At 39.4% G+C, this 21,345-nt stretch overlaps 1 protein-coding gene across 8 annotated transcripts in view; it reads left to right on the top strand.

Annotated features, from left to right (window-relative positions):
* EYA1 (EYA transcriptional coactivator and phosphatase 1) overlaps positions 1-21,345 on the top strand; it is a 340,778-nt gene that overhangs the window by 252,669 nt on the left and 66,764 nt on the right. For all 8 annotated transcript variants that reach the window (XM_074386773.1, XM_074386775.1, XM_074386774.1 and 5 more), the window contains 2 exons: positions 16,485-16,624; positions 18,862-18,945. In XM_074386773.1, the coding sequence (XP_074242874.1) occupies positions 16,485-16,624; positions 18,862-18,945 (224 nt within the window). The remainder of the gene's footprint in view (positions 1-16,484; positions 16,625-18,861; positions 18,946-21,345) is intronic.

Genomic DNA, 21,345 nt, shown 5'->3' with positions numbered 1-21,345 from the left:
TGGCTAGCAAAGTGACTGACACAGGCTAGGCCCTCAAATGTCCATTTCTTCCATTCAGGCATTCAGTAGATACTTATCAATGCTTGCTGTGTGCCAGGCAGTGTGCTTGGTCCTGGGGATGTGGGGGTGGTAAGAAAGGCAAGGTCTCTGGCCTCAGGAACCTGATGTGTTCTTCCCTCTTGAAGTTCATTAGGGTTGTACATTGTGGATTGTGGTTGTTTCGGACACTAAAGCCACAAAAGTGTGGCTCACCAGTTTCCTTCATGTAGAATGACCATGGGGACCTTAAACCAGTGGTTGAAATGTGTAAGAAGAATAATTAGAGGTTTCTACCAGGTTATCTAGAGATTACTGGTGAGTGGATAATAGTCATATTTTAGGGGTGATAAAGCTGTCTTAATTTAGTTACTAGACCTTGACTGATGAATTAATTTACCTAGAGACCTCAGCTAGTGGCTGCATGAACAGGGAATAATGGTTATAAAATACAGGTAGAGAAGTCAAAGTGATTGATTCTCTAAGATTAATTCGATTAATGTTGGTCTCAGACTACTGCTTAACCCTGAAAGACTAGTCAACAAGTTTATTTGCCTTTAGCTTATTTTACAAAAGTTTTTTGTGGGAGTATTTTATGACTGAAAACAAAATTATTAAGATAACATTAAATGTTTTTATTCTGCTAAGGTAATAGTCACTGATAATCTAAACTAATGATGTAATTTATTCAAGGTTTTGCTGATGTCTTTTTTTTTTTTTTTTTTTTTGCCAAGATCTGAAAAAAAAAAAAAAAAAAAAAAAAGAGAATCTACCAGTATGAAAGTCTCATGGTCACATTATCACACATAACTTTGAAGGTGTGATGGCCTGTAACTTCATAGGTCTGTATGGATCCCAGGTGATTTTTGAGGAATATCATTGGCCTTCCCTCAGGACTGTGGTCTTCTACGTGGGAATCTTCTCTGATTTAGCCTGTAATTTTCATAAGAGAATGTCTGTTTCTCTTCTCAGCACAGCTAACGTATGAGTCTCCCCCACACTGAACCCAGCGATTACACCTTCACATCATGGTTCCATGCCTCCAGAGATTTTCAGTTCTACCCTTAAACAAGATGCCCTATTCCAGGGTTCCGCATTCTACAGTAGTGAACTCCAGAGTTACAGAGTCAGCAATAATCAGCCTGAGAAGAAAGAATCTTGTGAAACTTGCTCTTTTATTTACCATGAGGGTGTGCTCCTGCATTCCACAGTACTCCTCGGTGAGCAGTTCCATGAGGCGTTTCTATCCCATCTCTATCATGGGATCACCTATATTTTTTTATTTTAAGTTCTGGAGTACATGTGTGGGATGTGCAGGTTTGTGCCCAGGTAAACGGGGAACACCTCCATTATTGTGGAGAAGTTTCTTGTCACATCTTATGCAGACCATGAGCCATAGAACTGTTCCTGCCTTTGCCCCGCATAGACTGCAAGAAGACCCATGTGGCTTATTTCCTCACTGGCTCCATTTTCCCTTTCTGAGCCACATTTTTCTTCCAACATACTCATTCATTTTTTTAAAAGATGACTGCATATTTATTAGGTACATACTTGGTGGATTATCTTAAGCCCTTCTTGGAGGAAAATGGGATATAAATTATTGAGAAACTAAAATTAAGAATTAAAAGGTTTTATTCAACAAGAATAAGAACCAGAGAACTGACATGCTCAAGAAGCACTTACTTTGCAAATTGTGTTGCAACTACAGTTTTGGAAACTTTTTGGTTGATATCTGCAAAAAAAACCTGATATGCACACAAAAAGGCCCTTTGGGTCCATACACAAAAATCTCTTCAGTATTTTCATATAACCGTAATCTCCCAAAGGCACATGCCTCTTTATCTTTTCTTCTCTTTGCTCAAAGTTCCAAACCTACCCTGTCTAATGAATAGGCAGGCTTGTCATTAGTTTCAGTTCAGCTATTTCTTACATTTTTTACAAAGCATGCTGCCCATAGTAAAATCTCCCCCAATGTAAGAATTCACTTTCTCTATCATGGACATTATTTTCAGCTTCTGCACTTCATTTTATCTCCCATGCCTACCACTTCTTCAGTGTTCTCCCTTCAAGCATTCTAAGAGCTGCAGGGTTTGCATGGAGCCTTTCCCTTCTAGTTTCTCATTTAGTGTTTTCTCTAAAATATATGTTTCCCTATACTTAGTCATCTAATTACTTCGCTTGATTCGGCTTTGATATTGATAAAGGTTACTAAGAAAGCACACTTCGCTTGAGATGTAGTTCTTTTTTTTTATTTTTTATTGCATTTTAGGTATTTCTTGTGTTATTAAATTGCATCCCATGGTTTCTTAATTGAAGGAAAAGTAGAAAATGCAGTTTCTCCTACTAACCTATGAAAATGAGATTTTAATGATGTTTGTCAATGTCTCATTAGCCAGCCATTGAGCATCTCTGACTTTCAAACTACTGTTGTGGTGATATAGAAAGAAAGAGGACCATTCACTGTCCTCCAGAGCATTTTGCTACTGAAGACAACCATGTGTACAGCCAAACCTAATAAAAGTTCCAGTTTTAAAATACCATGCTAGAAGAAACAAAGTGCTCAGGAAGAGTGCAGGAACAGATTCCTTACCTAAGTGTTTTAAGAAGAAATTAACAAAGGAGGTAAAATTCTCAGCATTGGAGAATGTGAAAGTTTGAGGGACAGAGGATAGGGAAGGGCTATTTATTCAAGGCTAGAGAAATAGACCACTTTAAATGGGCTCAATGACAGGATATTCTTTCCATCAGAACTCAGTTAAGTTATATTTCATTCTTTTTAAGAATGAAAGCATTTTTGAACTGCAGTATCACTTTATGGTCATCTTTACAAAAAGTTAATGGCCCAGAGGGATGATTTTGAACTATTGACTTAGAGCAACAACACTAACACACGCTTGTATAAAACTCTTTAGCATGCGTTATTTGATACAATATTCACAATGGTGCTGTTCCCATTTTACTGTTGAGGAAACTGAAGTCCAGAAAAGTCTAGAGAACTAAATAAATTATAAGCTATCAAGGCTGCTCTGGAATGTATGCAACCCTAATGTCTTAATTTGTAGGTTATGTCCTTCACTATGGTGAAATTTAATCCATTTTCCATGTTATGTTCTGTAAGGTAGGGAGGATATGCAGGTGTACCAAAATGTGCAAGATTCAGCTTCTCTGCAGGTGAATTATTTCCCAAGCAGTGAAAGGAAAGAAGGCCTCCTTGCTGGAGTCAGTGAGGATTCCATCACCCATGCAGCCAAGCTTTGGTTGGGGGCAGCCCCTCTCCTTTAGGTCCAAACCTCCGGAAGAAGGTGGCAGACAAGGGTCCCCATGCAGGTCTCATCAGAGGCTTCACAGCCTGTCTCTGGCCCCCTCATTGACAAGTGAGACTTATGGCTTTGAGATGTGATGCTCTTTCTGAGGCCGGTCAAATATAGAGGTCATGTGAAGTGGGAGGAGGCAGATGGAGGGGAGGCTTTAGAGAAGACAGGCCTGGGTTCAGATCCTGACCACGGTACAGCCTAGCTGGTAGTTTTTCAATCTTTTCATCTGTTAACTGGGGACAGTAATATCCCTGAACAGATCTGGGTAGAAATAATCCCAAACCTAGAGGAAGCCCTGTTTTCTCCACTCTTCCGTTTCTCAACCCTGAGCCTGGCCTCAAGTTTCTTTTGCTGTGATGTCTCTTCCTGGCTTAGGACTGTTTCAATTGGTTGAGCCCAGAGGACAGGATAGTGAACTAAGTGTGTCTGAGTTCTCCTGTCGGAAAACTGCTGTCCCCTAATGAGCATGAAGCACATTAACAAATATTTCCCTATGACACATCCCTCAGGAGAGTGGCTAAGGAGACCCTTATGTGGGGGATTATCAATGATCACGTGCATTTTGCTGTGTGAACCAAAGATGTTCCACATGCCAGGTTGTGGGGAAAAAAAGTTTAATGAGCCTCTGATATGTTCCAGGCACTGTTCTAGACACACAGGATTCTGCAATGAACGAAAATCAAGCCTCTGCCCTCAGGGAACTTTCATTCTATTGGAGGTTACAGATGATAAGTAAATATAAAATGCATCTGGTTGAGTTCCTGGAAGTATGAACAACTGGGTAAGGAGAGTAGCTTTAGGGCAGGTGAACTGTTTCAGAAGAGTTGTCCATCAGCTGGCACTTCAGCAGAGGCCTGCAGGAAGGGAGGAGAGAGCCACGTTGATAACTAGGGAAAGAGTTCTGGGGAGAGTAAACGTGGCTGCCAAGGCCTGGAGGTGGGACTGTGGTTTGTGGATTCAGCAAGAGCAAAGAAGGCCCATGTAGCATTGGAGCCTCTGGGAAAGGAAAGTGTGAGGGTAAGAGCGGGGAGAGGAGAAGCCATATGAGAAGGCCTTCTGGGCATGAGAAGGATTTGGGATTTTATTTTGAATGACAGGAGCAGTGTTTAAGCAGAAGCATGGCATGATTTCATTACACTTGAAAATAATCTCTCTGGTCATGGGTAGAGAGTAAGTTGCAACAAAGCAAAAGATAGGAATGAGGCAGTCAGCAAAGAGATGATGTCCAGGTGGGAAGTGAAGGTGGCCAGGCTTGGGGTCGAGGTGGAGGTGGTGAAGGTGGTCAAGTTCTAAAGACACTAGAAGGTGGAACAACCAGGATTTGTTAAAATATTGAATGTAGATGGGAGTAGAAGAGAAGAAGCAGTGGATGACGCCGAGGATTTTAGCGCAGACAGCCAAAAAAGTGCACTTGCCATTTACTCAGGTGGGTAAAAAGGAAAACGAGGTGGCGTTGACGAGATCAGGGTTTCTGCTTACCACATGTGAAGTTGGAGCTGCCTGTTAAAAATCTAACAGGAGATGGTGATCAAGTTGTTGATTAAGTAAGTCTGATGTTTACAAGATAGGTTAGGCTCTAAATTGGTGAGTCTTCAACACCCAGAAGCCATTGAAAACTGTGCATGTGGTTGAGTTACCCAGGACTATAGGCGCAAACAGAAGGGGAGCCAAGCACTGAGCCCAGGGCCTTCCCATGGTGGCCAGCTGGAAAAAGAGGAAGCGCTAGAGAAGGAGACTCGGAAAGAACATCCAGGGATTCAGGAGGAGAACTGAGCATGGGGCCTTTCAGAGGCCGAGGAATGTAAGTGTTAAAGAAAGAAAGCATGGTTGGCTGTGTGTGGCTCTGGCAAAAGGCCGGTAAAGACGGTAATTGAGACTTGACTATTTGATTTGACAGCGTGGATGTCGTTGGTGATCTTGACAAAGAGGAACATTAGATGGAAATGGGTTCGAGAGAAAATGGGACTAGAGGAAGTTTAAGCAGCCGGGATTCTCAATTCTTTCTTGCTGTACACTGTAAGGCAGGCGTCCCCAAACTACGGCCCGTGGGCTGCATGGGGCCCCCTGAGGCCATTTATCCGGCCCCCCGCCGCACTTCAGGAAGGGGCACCTCTTTCATTGGTGGTCAGTGAGAGGAGCACACTATGTGGCGGCCCTCCAACGGTCTGAGGGACAGTGAACTGGCCCCCTGTGTAAAAAGTTTGGGGACGCCTGCTCTAAGGCAATAGAGAAAAAGGGCAGAACCTAGAGGAAAAAGTGCGAGGCGCTTTTTACCCAAGAAGCATATCTAACTTGTGTGCACTTGTAGGTCAAATAGGGCAAAGGGAACATGGACTGGAGTCGGTGACAGGGCACTGGAGTCTCATGCTAAAAGGAGGGGTTGGCCTTAGGAGTGCAGGAGGTCCACCCATCATACCTGAGGGGAGACAGACTACATACAGAGTACTTGCATGTGGGGAGAGCCCGGCAAGGAGAGTAGAGAGAGTGGTTGCTGCTTTTTTCTCAGTGAATGGGAAACCAGGTTTCTTGGTAATGAGAGAGTAGCAAGCTGTTTCATGGTATTGCTCGTGACACCCCTGGTGCATAATAAATACAGGTAGTGTCAGCATTCCACAAGGGCACAGACCATTGTCCTGCTCCGTCATATACCTGGTTCTGAGTGTGTTTCCTGGCACATAGTAGGTGCTCTGTCATACCATAGAATCCAAAGGTAGCACCTGTTTCCCTGGCTTAGGAATTAGTGATAGCTGCAGGCAGGGCCAGCTACAAAACTGGTGGGCCCCTTGTTCAAAAACAAAGAATTTCAAGACAGCACAGCAGACCACTAAAAAACAAGTGAAAAGTGCAGCTGAACACAAAGCCCCATGGAAGTGCACAGGCTGTACCTCTAGGAGGCTGGCCCCAGCTGCAGGTACTGGTTAAATCTGATTAAACCTCAGTGATGGGTGAATCACAGTCAGCAGACCCATGGCAGTGGCTGGAGATAAAACACCCTGCAGAAACAAACTTTGCTTATTTTCCTCTTTCAGATGTTTAAGACTGAGTCCAAGCAGCAGTCACCATCTTCACAGATTAGCAGGGATGGAGGTATAAGGATTCTTGTAAGAAAGTGAACAGAAAAATGCATCAGATATTTGGAAACTTTTAGGAGCAAAATGTTTACTAGTGATGCCTCTTGAGTGATGATACCACAAACCCTTGCTATAGGAAGAGAAAAGTGTCCAATGGTGGGACAGAGGGAACCACCACAGTATTGGAGGTTGCAGCCCATTGTGAGTTTGAGATGGCGTTAATGACCATTCAAGAAAAAAACATTATCAGAATAAACAACACTACATAGGAAAACCTCCCCATTCATTCCCAGAATTGCAATAGTAAAGAGTAGTGTAGATAGATTAGATCCAGTGCAAAGGTAAGAAGACCTGTTTTGCAGCTGCTTTAAAATGAGTTGTTTTTGAAGACTGTTTTTAAAGAACTATTTTATAGAGATCATTTTAATGGAGTTTTTCATGGGGTGTGGTGGCTCATGCCTGTGATCCCAGCACTTCTGGTGGCCCAGGCAGGCAGATTGCTTGATCCCAGGAGTTCAAGACCAACCTGGCAACGTGGCAGAACCCCATCTCTATAAAAGTTACAAAAAAATTAAAAAACTAGCTGGGCATGGTGGTGCAAACTTGTAGACTCAGCTACTTGGGAGGCTAAGGTGGGAGGATCACCTGAACCCAGGAGGTCGAGGCTGCAGTAAACTGATTATGATATGGTACTGCAGCCTAAGTGACAGAGTGAGACCCTGTCTCCTCCCCACCAAAAAATGGCAAATGAAAAGTTTTCCAACGTTGCTCTCCTTGTTTCAGAAAAAAGTAAGTTAGCTGAATGCATGTGTGCACATATATACATTCCGGATTGTGAGCATTTGGTTTCAGTGGTATTGTACTCAGCCACATGAGAATTCGTGCGTGAAGTTTAGGCCACCACTTGAATTGCTTTAGAAATTTTACAAATAAAAGGAATTTTGGTTTTCACTCTGAGGATCTCTGACTGTAGAGGTTGAACCTTGGCCAGCCCTTCACTCTAACTGCCTTACCGAAGAGGAGAATCCATTTTATGCAATGTTGTCTAGAGAATTAGAGGTGGGTTTGTTAAAAACATTTGCCAGATTCAACTATTAGAGGTTACTTAAAGTCAGAGAAAATCTGAGTGCTCACTGTGAAAGGCCTACATATCCTTTTTTCCTTCACCTTTTCACCTGAATTTCCTGGTTTTCTTATATAGCTAACAGCACAGCCTGACAACAGTAGGGTCTTTTCTCAGAAACTCAGCTTTGCTCATTTTCTGGTGTCACTGGTATGCTTGTCTGCTCAAGTGAGTTGGGGTTGTGTCCCTTAGATTCAGCTGACTCCAAAGAACCTGATAAACAAGTGTGCCCAGGGACCCAGACCTGGGACAGTACCCATCTTACATCGGGTTCAGCAGACTTGGTGCCTGCACCTGGCCATTATGTTAGAGATGAAATCAAAAAATCACTCATAAGATGTATATTTCTGGTGCATGTTTCAACCCAAGCAGAATTCATAACTTGTCATGCATTTCTGTGTGCTGCTGTGACAGCAGAGTGGAATGGTTGCAACAGAGACCATGTGGCCCAGAAAGCCTAAGATACTTACTGTATGACAGGAAAAATTTCCTGAGCCTTGTTCTAGAGTATAGGAACCATCCCCACCCCCAACATACACACACAAAAGGAGAATTAAATGTTTATAGCATGGGTAAGTTAGTCTCCATGCCCCATCATATAGCTGTGACCTGTACCCCCACCATCCCATGGGATAGTTTCACTGCCTTTGACTTTCACAGTAAAGCTGGTTTAAAGAAGTTCTGGGTAATTTTGATTATATTTGTTTTTTACCTTGTCTGTTCCTGGAGTAAGGCTAAATCCCACTTACTTGCCTTAAAGTAATTCAGCTCAGCTTCACAGAACAGTGTTTTCCCCCATAGAAAAACTAGTTTTAAAATCATAAGCAAAAATATGCCTGGTAGATGTATATGATTCTTTGGGCCAATGTCATCAAATTTGATGTATCTGTTTCTATATGGGGAATGCCAAGGAGGAACCATGGTATCCTTTCCTTCTTGACTTAGAATTCAACCTCTCTACATTCTGTCTTCCTGGTCTGGCCTTGGTATACCATCTGTTAAGATGAGTTTTGCATATACTTATGTTGGTTTTGAGAGTCTCAAAGTTCAAGAATGCCTCAGAGTCATTTGCTGTCTGATATCTACTTCGTGCTCACTTGTGCAAAGTGCTTTAAGGCTTAAGTCTTGAACATGATAGTATCTGCATTTAGGGAAGTGATATGCTCTGTTCTTTTTATCTGACTCTCCCATAATGGCAAATAGAATATAATTATTGATTAGCCTGTCTCATGTTCACTAAATTCAGATAATCTTTCTAAGGATTTGATGAAAAGCTCTGTACTTTATGTTGTAAGCTGTATTGTCTTAACAGACAGATTCAGGGTCTAGCCAGAGATTGTAGCTGCCCTGGCCTCAATCCAATGTCATTGTACATGTGGTGAGAGGAGCTTCTCAGCTAGGAGTTCAGTTACTTCTGTTTAGGGAGAGTAGTCTTTCACCTCACTTAGACTTAGATATGAGCGAGGAGGGCCTCCACCCTCCCAAAGCACAAAGATGGGAGCCTGCAGGAACCCTGTATTCTCCTTCCTTTGCAACCACTACTAGCACATACAGTCCCAGAGGTGTAAAGCTAGATCAGAAAGCCTCTGCTACCCTTAGAATAAATGTGAGCACTTATCCCTAAATCTTCAAGGAGCCAACCAGGCCTTCATGCTGTGCAGCAAGACTCCATAAAAATGAATCATTTCTGTGAAGGAAAGCATAATTTAAGGAAATAGCAGGCTAGGAAAAGTATCTGCAGATATGTAAAAAGGGTTAAAACTGTTTTGTATAAATCAATAAAGGAATATTTAAAAATTGCCAAAGGATTTGGACTGTTCACAGAGGGAATATAAGTTTTAAGCAAATATATACAAGCATCTTTAATATGTGCAAATTAAAAATCATGCACTGTTATTCTGTGTAGGATAAATAGCAATGACTTTAAAACCATGACAGCCAGTGTGTATAAGGTTATGGTAAAACAGACACAATTTAAATTGATACAGTCCTTTGAAAACTATTTGGCAATATGTATAAGAAAACAGCATGTTAAGGTAGACATGAGAAATAAAACCAGATAAGGAATTTGGGCCAGACATAGTAAGAAGTAAACCGTGTTGGGTTTTGAGGGTTGGAGTTGCTTGAGGTCTTTTATGTAAACTAATATGAATATAGATTAATATAAAGGTGACTAATCTACTTAAGAGAGAGAGACACAAATAATTAATCATTATGAGGCTGTTGTAAGTTTGTACATCCACAGGTAATAGAATTTTAAAGCTAAGTAAACTAGGCTGTCATGAATTTGATAAAAACGGAGAGTAGGCCCAGCAATCCCATTACTGGGTATATATCCAAAGGGTTATAAATTGTTCTGCTATAAGGACATGTGCACACGAATGTTCATTGCAGCACTGTTTACAACAGCAAAGATCTGGAACCAACCCAAATACCCATCGATGATAGACTAGACAGGGAAAATGTGGCACATATACACCATGGAATATTATACAGCCATCAAAAACGATGAGTTCACGTCCTTTATAGGGACATGGATGAACCTGGAAACCATCATTCTCAGCAAACTGACACAAGAGCAGAAAATCAAACACCGCATGTTCTCACTCATAGGTGGGTGTTGAACAGTGAGAACACATGGACACAGGGAGGGGAGCACTACACGCTGGGGTCTGTTGGGGGGAAATTAGGGAGGGACAGTGCGGGGTGGGGAGTTGGGGAGAGATAGCATGGGGAGAAATGCCAGATATAGGTGAGGGGGAGGACGGCAGCAAATCACACTGCCATGTGTGTACCTATGCAACAGTCTTGCATGTTCTTCACATGTACCCCAAAACCTAAAATTAAAAAAAAAAAAAGAGTGGGAACTGAAGAAATGGAAGTAACTTCCCCAAGTCTCAAAGAGGAGTTACTAGCTCAGTGGAAATAGATGGACTTTTTTGAGTTCCAGTTCTTTGTTTTTCTTCTTAATATTGAAGAATTTGTGGAAATCTGTAGTACTTACAAATGTAGAATTTTAATTATCTTATGTGGATTTTAATATTTTATGACAATATGTCAACATTGACTTTTAAATGAGCTTTTAATTACAGCTATTTCTCATTTATAAATATTTTGCTGTCTTGTAGAAATAATTAGATAACCTTTATGGCTTTAATAAAGTAAACACTAGGCTGAAGAAACATTCTTTCCATCGTCAATTTTTTAATGTTCGCCTTGCACTCTAGACACTTACTGTGCTCTCAGTATGCAAACATGAATACCACTGTGTTCTGTTTTTCCAGAGTAGGAATGATGGACATTTGCTCAAATAACTTCATCAAATTATTATCCACTGCAAATGTAAATAATTGCAAACAATTTATAATTTTATAATAGAGATAAGAGTACATAATTGCAAAGGAGGGGCCAGAAGTTAGAGAATTCACAAAGATTATTGAGCTAGATCTTCAGAGGCTAATAGGAATTTCTCAGACAGACAGGGAAAAGACTAAGGAGTTGAGGGAGACAGGGACCAAGTGCATTGGCTCATGCCTGTAATCCTAGTGCTTTAGGAGGCTGAGGAGGATTGCTTGAAGCCAGGAGTTCAAGACCAGCCTGGGCAACATAGCAAGACCCCCATCTCTACAAAAGACTTTCTTAAAAATTAGCCTGATGTCACAGCGTGTGCCTGTAGTGCTAGAGAGAGAGAGAGAGCGAGAGAGAGAGTAAGTGTGAGTCCCTTGAACCAAGGAATTTGAGGCTGCAGTGAGCTATAGTTGTAACACTATACTTCATTCTGAGTGACAGAGCAAGGTCTTGTATCTAAAAATTAAAAAAAAACAAAAGTGTAAAGGCCTAAAATATCATGGCACTTTCAGAGAACTGAGATAATTAAGTTTGCCCATCTGAAATACACTATGAAGAGATAGCAGTTAGAGATATGATTATTGAAGGATGACTCAGTGAGACTTTTTTTGCAGGTGGCTAACATTGTAGAGTGCTAGTGACATGTGCAGCTCCAAGTCCTTCACATGTATATTATTTTACCCCCATTCATTCCCATTTTACAAATGAAAAAGCTGAGCCATGTAAAGGCTAAATAAAGAGCAAGTAATACTACTAGTAAGTAGTACAGTCAAAACTCAAAATGTGGCAGTTGAGTGCATAGCTCAGTGCCCTAAAATCTAGACTGTCCTTCCTGTTCCACACTGTAAGGCTGGAGCAGAAGGGTCTTGCCGCTCTCTTTGATGACAGTGTGGAAAATAGGTGGAAGACATAGCATAGCAATCATGGAAATAGGCTGCTGCAAGAATTAAGGCAAGAGATCATGAGAACCTCAACTTAGAGCAAAAGTATTTAGGAGTAAAAACCACAGAACTTAGTCCTTAATTTGATGGGGACACTGAGGAGTTTCTGGATTGGAAAAGTGGATAGTTACTGGTACCATTACTTAAACTTGTTAATAGAGGATTCCTTTGGTACAAGTTTAATAATGGTGTCCACGGAATACTCAGGTAGAAAGGTCTAGAAATAGTGGGATACTCGGGTCAGGGGATTGAAAGATAAAGCTTTAGAATTTATTAGCTTCAAGGGCATCAATTAAATTCCTCCTGCAAAAATCACCAAGCATTAAGAGTCTACAGTGAGATAAGAGGGCCATGGAAGAAACTCCAGGGCACTGCTGCTCAAAATATAGCCCATCAACTGACAGCCTGTCCACTAACTGTTTATTACTAGTGCAGCATAACAAAGGATTTGCTTCAGAATGTAATCGACCATGTTACTAAGTAATCAACCATGTTACGTACTGTTTTCTTCAGCTGACTATATTTTTAATATTAGCAAGACTTTTAGATGAAGGAAACATTGTGTTGATTAATGTCCTGATGTAAAATCTGTATCTTGTCCCAGATCAGCACTTTGAATATCACCGATGCAGATAACACCAATATTGACACTTTGGGCAGAGCAGAAAGTCTCCTAAGAGACTGATGAGGGATAGTGTGAAGCAGAAGAAAGGGAAGTCAAGACATTCTGATGTGCACATGCTTTAAAGGATCAAGTGGTCAGCACAGCTGCAAAAGGGCCAAATGAGATTGAAGACTAAAAACATAATTATTAGATTTGGCCATCAGAGGTTTATCAATAACAGTTTAGGAGTTTTATCCCATGTTTTTTCACTCTTCTCCCTTCTTGAAACTGTACTATTGCCATGTAGACCAAGTACTTCTTGACTCTAAATCTAAAGTACTTGGCTTCAATCTTCATTTTACTTGTCTCTTGGGTGATTGAAGTTATTCATCACGCTCTCCTTCCTGACATCTTTTTCATCTACTATACACTGACTTTGGTTTTACTCTTCAAATCTCACCCATCTTTCTCTGCCCATCCCTTCTACACACACTGCATTTCTTTAACAACACTAATTTCCTTAATTACATATGGGTGTCAGTTTCCAATCCTAAATCTAGCCCATATATCTTTCTGGAGCTTCAGAGCAGTCTAGAAGCCTACTGGACATCTCTACTTGGATGCCCACAGCCCCCTTCAAATTCAAAATGTCCAAAGTGAACCTGAATTCTCACCTATACTCTTCCCTGTAACGCCGCCTTCTTCCTAAGTCCCATACCTAGCATTATGATCTCCACCCAGTTGTGAAACTGACATGGGCATGATGTTTTACTACATCTTTCTTCCTTTCCGCTTAGTTATTGATTTTACCTCCTCGTGACACTTCAGACCTCCTTATGCCCACTGCCTGCATCGAGGCAGCACCATCCCTCACCTGGATCACTGAGTTATCCTCCTGGCCGGTCTCCCGTTCCCAGTCTCCTCTCCAGTACCCTGCCACGTGGAGTGGGAGCCTCCATTCCCTTGTTGAATTCTTTACCTGCCACTCCAGCTTCATCTCTGTGCTCTTCTTCTGTAGACTCAGGTCAGATTGAATTTTTATTTTCGTTTCTTAAACATAACATGCTTGCGCTCTCCCCCTGCACCCCCCCTCTTGCTTTACCTTCACACATACTTACACCCCTGCCCAGAACACTATCATATTCCCTCTTCACTGGTGCATTTGTCCTCTGTCTTTAGAAGTTTCTATAAGGCTGCAAATCTGAGTTATGTGGATTTCCTGTGCTCTCCTAGCATTCTGTCTTTCATGTGTCATCACCTTTTCCGCATGACTTTGTAATTTCTCATTATTGTCCACAAGTCAATGCATTCCTCTGAATTTTAAGCTCCAAGAAGGCAGGAACCTTGTCTATTTGCTGCATCATTATATTTCATCCTCCTGGTACAGTGCCTGCATGGTGTGAACCTGGCATTCACTCCATGTTTGTTAAAATTAGTGAATCCCCTCCAAAATATTTTCACCATGAATATCTTAGTAGGGGTAAAGTTAAACAATTTGGAGAGGGTTTTAGTGAAACACAAGCTGTGAGCGGATTAGAAGATTAAATTATTTGAGTATTTGAGTTGTTTTGCACTGGGGAGGAAAGAGAAGTTAGAGTCTGGAAAGCTGGTTAAGAGAATAGAAGCATTTAATTCCACCTCATAGAAGAGGAAGGGATTAAAAAAAAATAAACTAGCTTGCATCACTTTTATTTTCATCTTCCTTCTATAAGTGGAGGCTTGCAAGGTAGGGGTGTGCGTGTATTTTAATATTTAAAGGTGTCAGGTCGTTTATCTTTTAGAGTTTTTTTCCCCTCTTCACCTGAAAAAACTTTATATGATTTAAAACTTTCCCTTTGTACTTTGCTGAATGAATTTGTTTTCTTTTGGAAGAAGCTTACAAAAGTAACTCATTTCATTATAGCTAGTCTGTTTCAAAAAAAAATAGAGATTTCCATCTCTCTTTTAAAAGATTGAGTTTTTAAAGTAGGGATAAAGTAAACATTAGGGAATAAAGGAATGCGCCATCAATAAGAGGAAATCTAGGCTAACAAAACCTAGGAAAGATAAATAACTTTTAGAACAAAATTATACGTCAGGAAGTCAAGGAAAAAGATGTAACATGCCGACTTGCATTGCTCGATGTCTTTTAGCTTCTCTTCAGATATGAAATTCCAAAAGCCAGAGAGCTCTCAATTCAAGATAGACTTTGTAGTAAAGTACTTGAAGTGCAGGTTGAATTGATGGTGATGGTACTGGTTGTAAAATGAATCCTTGGTATCAAAACAATTAAAGAGATTGATATGTGTTTTGTCTTAGATGGTGAATATCTGATTCTGCATGGAGATATACATTGTAGAATATCTTTTAAGAAAGAAGACCAAGACTTTTTCCTCAAAGAACAGCTTTGAGGCCACTTGACTACTTAAAAGTCTACTCATTTGGAGGTGCTGATTATCTTTAAAACATGGAAGAGAGATGCTCAGTTTGTAACATCTTGAGAGGATGCTCTAGTTATTTACCTCTGTAATAAAAGACGATTTTAATGTAGATTTAAAGAATGATTAACTGACTAGTCCGCATTATATTTTAACGATTCTGTGAGATGAGTCAGCCCCAAAATGTATCCGAAATAATAAACTAACCAATGGGGTGGAGTTGTTTCATACTTTCTGACTGTAATTAATAAGCTTATAGGTCACTTTGGTGGTTTCTGGGTGTGAGAATCGCATGACCTGTTTAGATGAGGAAGTTTGCCGTCTTGTTTGTTATAGAAGAAGACTCTTACCTGTCTTCTGCAAGTAATGGGAATTTATGTAGGTTTTAAGATTAAACAGGAGGTGTAGAGCTATCTCCTGTGGTTTAGAAACAGAAATGTATTCTGTCAAAGTCTTTTCCTGTCTTTACTCTGACTCAAGGCTTTGGAGAAGCACTTAAGCGTGAGGAGATAATCCTGAGACCGAGCAATTTGACACGTGGATGGCCTTATTGATAGAGTTGAGGCTGATAGTACATTAATAAAGGCTACCAGGCATCAATTCTCCTCAGTGGTTTTTGGTTTGGTGAAATAGACCAACCTCAACAACATTGTAGTGAGAAGAATCACTCCTCATCTTAGAGAGATTCCAAACCAAATCTGGTACAGAAATCTGGAAAAGAGCTTGTTGGGTGAGGCAGCTTATTGGACATCTGGAATTTGGGGGAAGAGGAGATACTCTGATGTACGCATTCGTTAGACTAAAAAGTACCAAATGGGTGCAAGAAATGGCTTTTTATTCAGTCTAAACACCGGATAAGAATTTTCCCTAGCTCCACACCACTGCCTGACTCTTCCTTTGAGCCTTTTGGGGGTTGTTATTTATTTTTGTGATTTCTATGTAATTATTTCAGTGGCTTCTCTGAGTTACCCAGATGACTACTTTTAATGTGTTGCCTGGTTTTGGATGTTTGGTTCAAACAGACTAGGACAGAGAAAGAGCCAGGGATGGATGGTGTGTGGAATACGGGTATTGTCCATGTATCTGCCCTCTGTATCTTGTCACTCACTTGCCCTCACATAAAATGAGGGAGAAAATAGGTAATGTAAAATTTTCAAAGAAAATCTTCCTGATGACTCAGTTTTCCCTGCCCCAGAGCTGGTTTTCCTTTTTTCTTTGTATGCACCAGAAGCCTTTTTGAAGCTGAGAGAGCCGCAGCTGAGGCAAATATATGAGCTGCTCGGTGTGACCAGGTGTTGTGAATGAAATGAAGGAGAGAAATAGGGAAAGATGTGGGGAACATTCTCTAATCACAGAGAACCACACAGAAGATGCAGGCAACCTAGCACAACCTGTTGCCTCTCACCTTCAATTAAATTTTAAATGCACCTGATCACACTTTCTTTCAAAACAAATCTTGGAATTAGATATCTTATAAATTATTTGCCAGTGCAAGTAAAAGACAATGTAGGATTTCAGCAGAATGAAATGTGCTTTACTGTTGAAACTCCCCTTATGAATTAAAACAAGGTTAATCTTGGCACCATGGTGATGGAAATAAAAGATGAAAGTCCTTCCTATATTCCTACAGAATACAGCACAATCCACAGCCCAACAACACCCATTAAAGATTCAGATTCTGATCGATTGCGTCGAGGTTCAGATGGGAAATCACGTGGACGGGGCCGAAGAAACAATAATCCTTCGCCTCCCCCAGATTCTGATCTTGAGGTATGTCATTCCCAACACCCAAGTAAATAGGAAGGTGTCTTAATAGCTAACTGGTGGTTTTACATACCTGCTATGTAAACAGCAGTGATTAAGGTATCAGATGCTTTTGTTACTGCTGTCTTTTTATATTAACAATCGATAAAGTGATTTTTTCTCTCTATTAACTGCAGGTTAAGCAATAATTTGTTTTTTCTTCCCTGTGAACTATATGGCAAAGCATCTGTTTATTTCTCTCTAAAGAAATATAGTAAATTATGCAATTCTACTTGAACAAAATTCTGTCATGCTGCTCTATATTATTGCCATTTCAATTAAGTGTCATACTAAAAATATTTAGTAAAATCCACTTGTTAAAGGGCACAAAAAATGGAATGAATAAGACATACTATTTGATACCACAACAGGATGACTATAGTCAGTAATAACTTAGTTACATTTTTTAAATAACTAAAAGAGTATACCTGGATTGTTTTTAACACAAAGGATAAATGCTTGAGGAGATAAATACCTCATTCTCCATGATGTGCTCACTTCATATTGCATGCCTATATCAAAACATCTCATGTACTCCATAATTATATACATCTACTGAGTATCCAATGAAAAATACAAAATAAAATTAAAAATTAGAATCCACTTTTGTTGTTGTTCTTTTGTTTGTTTGTTTTTGAGAAGGGGTTTCACTCTGTCACCCAGGCTAAAGTACAGTGGCACAATCTCAGCTCACTGCAACCTCTGCATCCCCAATTGAAGCAATTCTCTAGCCTCAGCCTTTTGAGTAGCTGGGACTACAGGCATGCGCCACCATGCCCGGCTAATTTTTGTATTTTTAATAGAGCTGGGTTTCACCATATTGGCCAGGATGGGCTCGATCTCTTGACCTCGTGATCCACCCACCTCGGCCTCCCGAAGTGCTGGGATTACAGGCATGAGCCACCACACCCAGCCATAAAATTCACTTTGAAATGAAAGACACACTTGTATATATTGAGAAAGGAAAACCTGAAATGTTCTAAACTGAAATAGTAATCGCCTAATGAGACATGTTTTAATGGAGTTCAAAGGCAGGAAGGATTAAGTAAGAACTTAAAGGGTGGTAGATTTCATGCCTTGAATCCACTGCAGTTAAGTTTCTGCTCTTTGCCAGAGTGAAATTCGTTGGTTGAAAAACATGGTTATTTTGGCTGAAAACATGAAAATTTTCCAGAAGAATCTATGTATATGAATATGTACTGGTATGAGTGGGAATGGGAAGAAGTAAAACAAACTTGGGAGGCTTTTGTGATGTCCCAAAGACCTTTTTGAAATGAATTCCTTCAGGTCTAATTTTAAATACTTCAAGAGTATGTCTAAGAGCAAGAGTGATGCTTTCCCAGGCGAAAATGTTATTTAAAATAGCTGTAGGTAATTTCCCAAGTTATCCGGCTAATATTTTATTTCTCTTATTTTAATCTTTAAAGAAATATTGTAGTAAGTCTTAAATTTTTTTTCTAAGTTATTATTTTGGAGCATTAGAGACTGAATTTTTATTGTGTCTCCGTGACTCCAGCAGTTTATCACAATTAAGTGTTAGAATTAATACCATTAAACTGTATATGTGTATGCTGTTAAATATCTATACCCTGCAGATCGCTTCTCAGCCTTTTGGCTAAGACCAAGTGTATACCCTGAAGGTTTAAAATACCTGCCAAGAACAATGTATATCCCACCCTTTTGATAAGCAGCTCAATAGGTAATATAAGGTGAATAGATAATTTAAGGTTTTAGTCTTTGTGTGCAATTTTAATACTTGGCTTGCTAAGAGTAAAACATAAGATTCATTATTTTAGTGCTTCTTAATGAACAGGTATCAGAGATAAGGAAAAGATAAATGATATTTGATCAATTGCACATCTCCATCTCAGCAGTTATAGACAGTCTAGTTTTAGCTCTTTTTTTAATTTTTTCATAACTGAGACTGAAATTATATTACAGAATTAGGAAGGACATACATTATTATCTCTTTCCTGTATTTCTATTGACATTGCAAATGTAATTATCCTCTTGCACTTCCCTGAAGTTATATCTGGAGAAAAGTTAGGAGATACTCTTTGGAACAGTTGTGTTTTTTTAGAAATAATAAATTCAGATTTTTCATTCGTCTCCCATTTCAAGATGACTTTTTCATATTGAAGTTAAGTGAGTAACAGCTTTCTCAGCCAAGGCAAAGACACATTGATTTGGTTCTTCCTTTGTAGAGAGTGTTCATCTGGGACTTGGATGAGACAATCATTGTTTTCCACTCCTTGCTTACTGGGTCCTACGCCAACAGATATGGGAGGGTGAGTACCAACAGGCATCAGCTTTTAATTTCCTTGGAGTAAATATACCTCTAATTTGTTTATTGTCCAAATGAATGTAATTTAACTTTAAGTAACAAATTTAAAATATAAACGGAAAATAACTACATAGTCAAATATATATGAAAGGTAAAAAATATGTAAATAAGCCAAAGTAGAGATTATTTTTTAGATCTTTGGCAATAAGATTCACTTTATGCAATTAAATTCATGCTTATTCAGACCCCAGTGAATAAAAGTGATTGAATGTTATCATAGGATGAAACATCAAAGTACATAAGTGACACAGAAAGATACTTGTGTTCTCTTTTTTATTTTTTCTGTCTTTTTATTCCCTAACATTAAGTGAAATAAATATTTCACTTTCTGTTGTCCTCAGTGATTAGCAGCTTTGGTATTTTATCTTAAAAGCTTCTGCTATGAATGTCTCTATATGTCTCTTGGCTACTTGGGTTAAATTTATTGAATAGTATGTAGGATTGATCGAAAGGCAGTAGGAACAATTCACCCATGTTAGAGTTGTACAGTACTTATGTTGCTATTATGGATAAAGAATAATATTACAGACCACCTTCCATGAGTGGAACTTCAGTTTTAGTGTTGCACAGTTGGGTATCCCAAAACTTTGGAATTTCTTTTTGGCATATTGATAATTTCATAAGTCTTTCCCAGGTAAAAATGTTATTTAAAGTAGCTATAGGTAATTTCTCAAGTTATCCTGCTAATATTTTATGCTCTTATTTTAATATTTAAAGAAATAATATTGTAAGTCTTAGTTTTTTTTTAAGTTAATACTTCGGAGCATTAGAGACTGGATTCTTATTATGGCTCAGTGACTCCAGCAGTCAATCACAATTAAGTGTTAGCATTAATACCTTTAAAATGTGCATACTATTATTACAAATTTGACCAGGTTCTTTCAACAAATATTTATTTCAACAAATAACACACTGAGTGCCTGCTATGGATATGCAGTTTGGGGAATCTGGCCTCACAGCCCAGCGTTCCTTTTCATCATCTTAAAGATACACCTAATCAAAAACAGGCTGAAACCATCATACCCCACCATTTTAATTTCTGTTCTGAGATAAGATATCTGTAAAACACAATACATCTCATCTTATTGTTAGGCAAATTCTCTATGAGAAGACAATAAAAATGCAGATTATAAAATATAAAGCCATAGAATCAGTCAGCCAAATGGTCTCTCCTGTGTGACTACCACATAGTAGGAATTCAAGAAATATTAGCTGTGCTTTTTCTTGTATTATTTCTTCTGTCAGTATATCCCTGTTCCTATTTCTAGAAAAAAACCTAATACTTAAAAACTAAAGATTAATATCTGAAATATCAACATGTATTTAGTAGGCAGAACCTTGAAGACCTTCTTAACCTAGCCACTATAAAATCCTGTCTCCTAAGGAGAACACTGGTGTCTGTAACTCATACAAGAGTGTTGAAAAGAGTAGGCACTTAGAAAATGAGCATTTGAAAACCATTCAGAAAGTCCCAAATATTTAAAAGCTCTCACTAAGAGTCAAACGGATGCAGAAGAGAGTTATCTAAGAGTGTTCTATTAGCCAATGAAAGAGTCCAGCTAAGAGTTAAGGAGTTAGGCATCCCATGACCTACTGACCTCTCAATCTTTGGCCATAAATTATTGGCTTACACGTGGAATTTACACTTCACCTAGAAACCCCTGGCTTCATGCAATTTCTAATTCATGTCTAAACCAAATATTCTCTAAATATTGTATTACAAATACCATGAGTTTAATTTTTTTAATGTGTCAACAGTCATTAGAACTTTGAGGCTTTATCAAACAGTAGTTTGTTTAGTTTTGTTTTCTCAGTCTAGGTCATGTGATTAAAAAGTTTTATCTCATATAATTTCCAAAAGTCAAGTTTATATATTTTCCAAAGTGCAGGCTATTTGAGTTTCTTAAATATAAGCTTATCCTTCATTGATAAGTTTATGGGGCTGAGGAAGAACTTCAGAAGGCCAGGCTTCTGAGGAAGATCTTCCTGTGTGTGACTTTGGGTCTGAAGTCTGAATGGCTTGAAGTTACCATGTGGTCATCAGGAGAAAGGGTGTTCTAAGTGGAAGAAACAGTAAGTGCAGAAGCAAGAAAGGCTTTGCTGTTTAAAGGACAGAGGCCAGTGGGACCAAGCTTACTGTTGGAGATGGAGAGTCAACAAGATGTGATCAGGGATGAAGGCAGGCTCCAAAGGGCTACCCAGTCACACGCAGTCAACAGGGTTAATCTCACTGCATGTGCTATGGGAAGTCATCAGGGCACCACAATGGAGGAGATTAGAAGATCTGATTTACATTTTTAGATTACTTAAGCTACGTATGAAGAATTAATGGTAGAGGAAGTAG

Source organism: Saimiri boliviensis, chromosome 15 (genome assembly GCF_048565385.1).
Source record: "Saimiri boliviensis isolate mSaiBol1 chromosome 15, mSaiBol1.pri, whole genome shotgun sequence".
NCBI classification, from domain to species: Eukaryota; Metazoa; Chordata; class Mammalia; order Primates; family Cebidae; genus Saimiri; species Saimiri boliviensis.
Note: the sequence above shows the minus strand (reverse complement) of the source record. Positions and strands in the feature narration are given on the sequence as shown.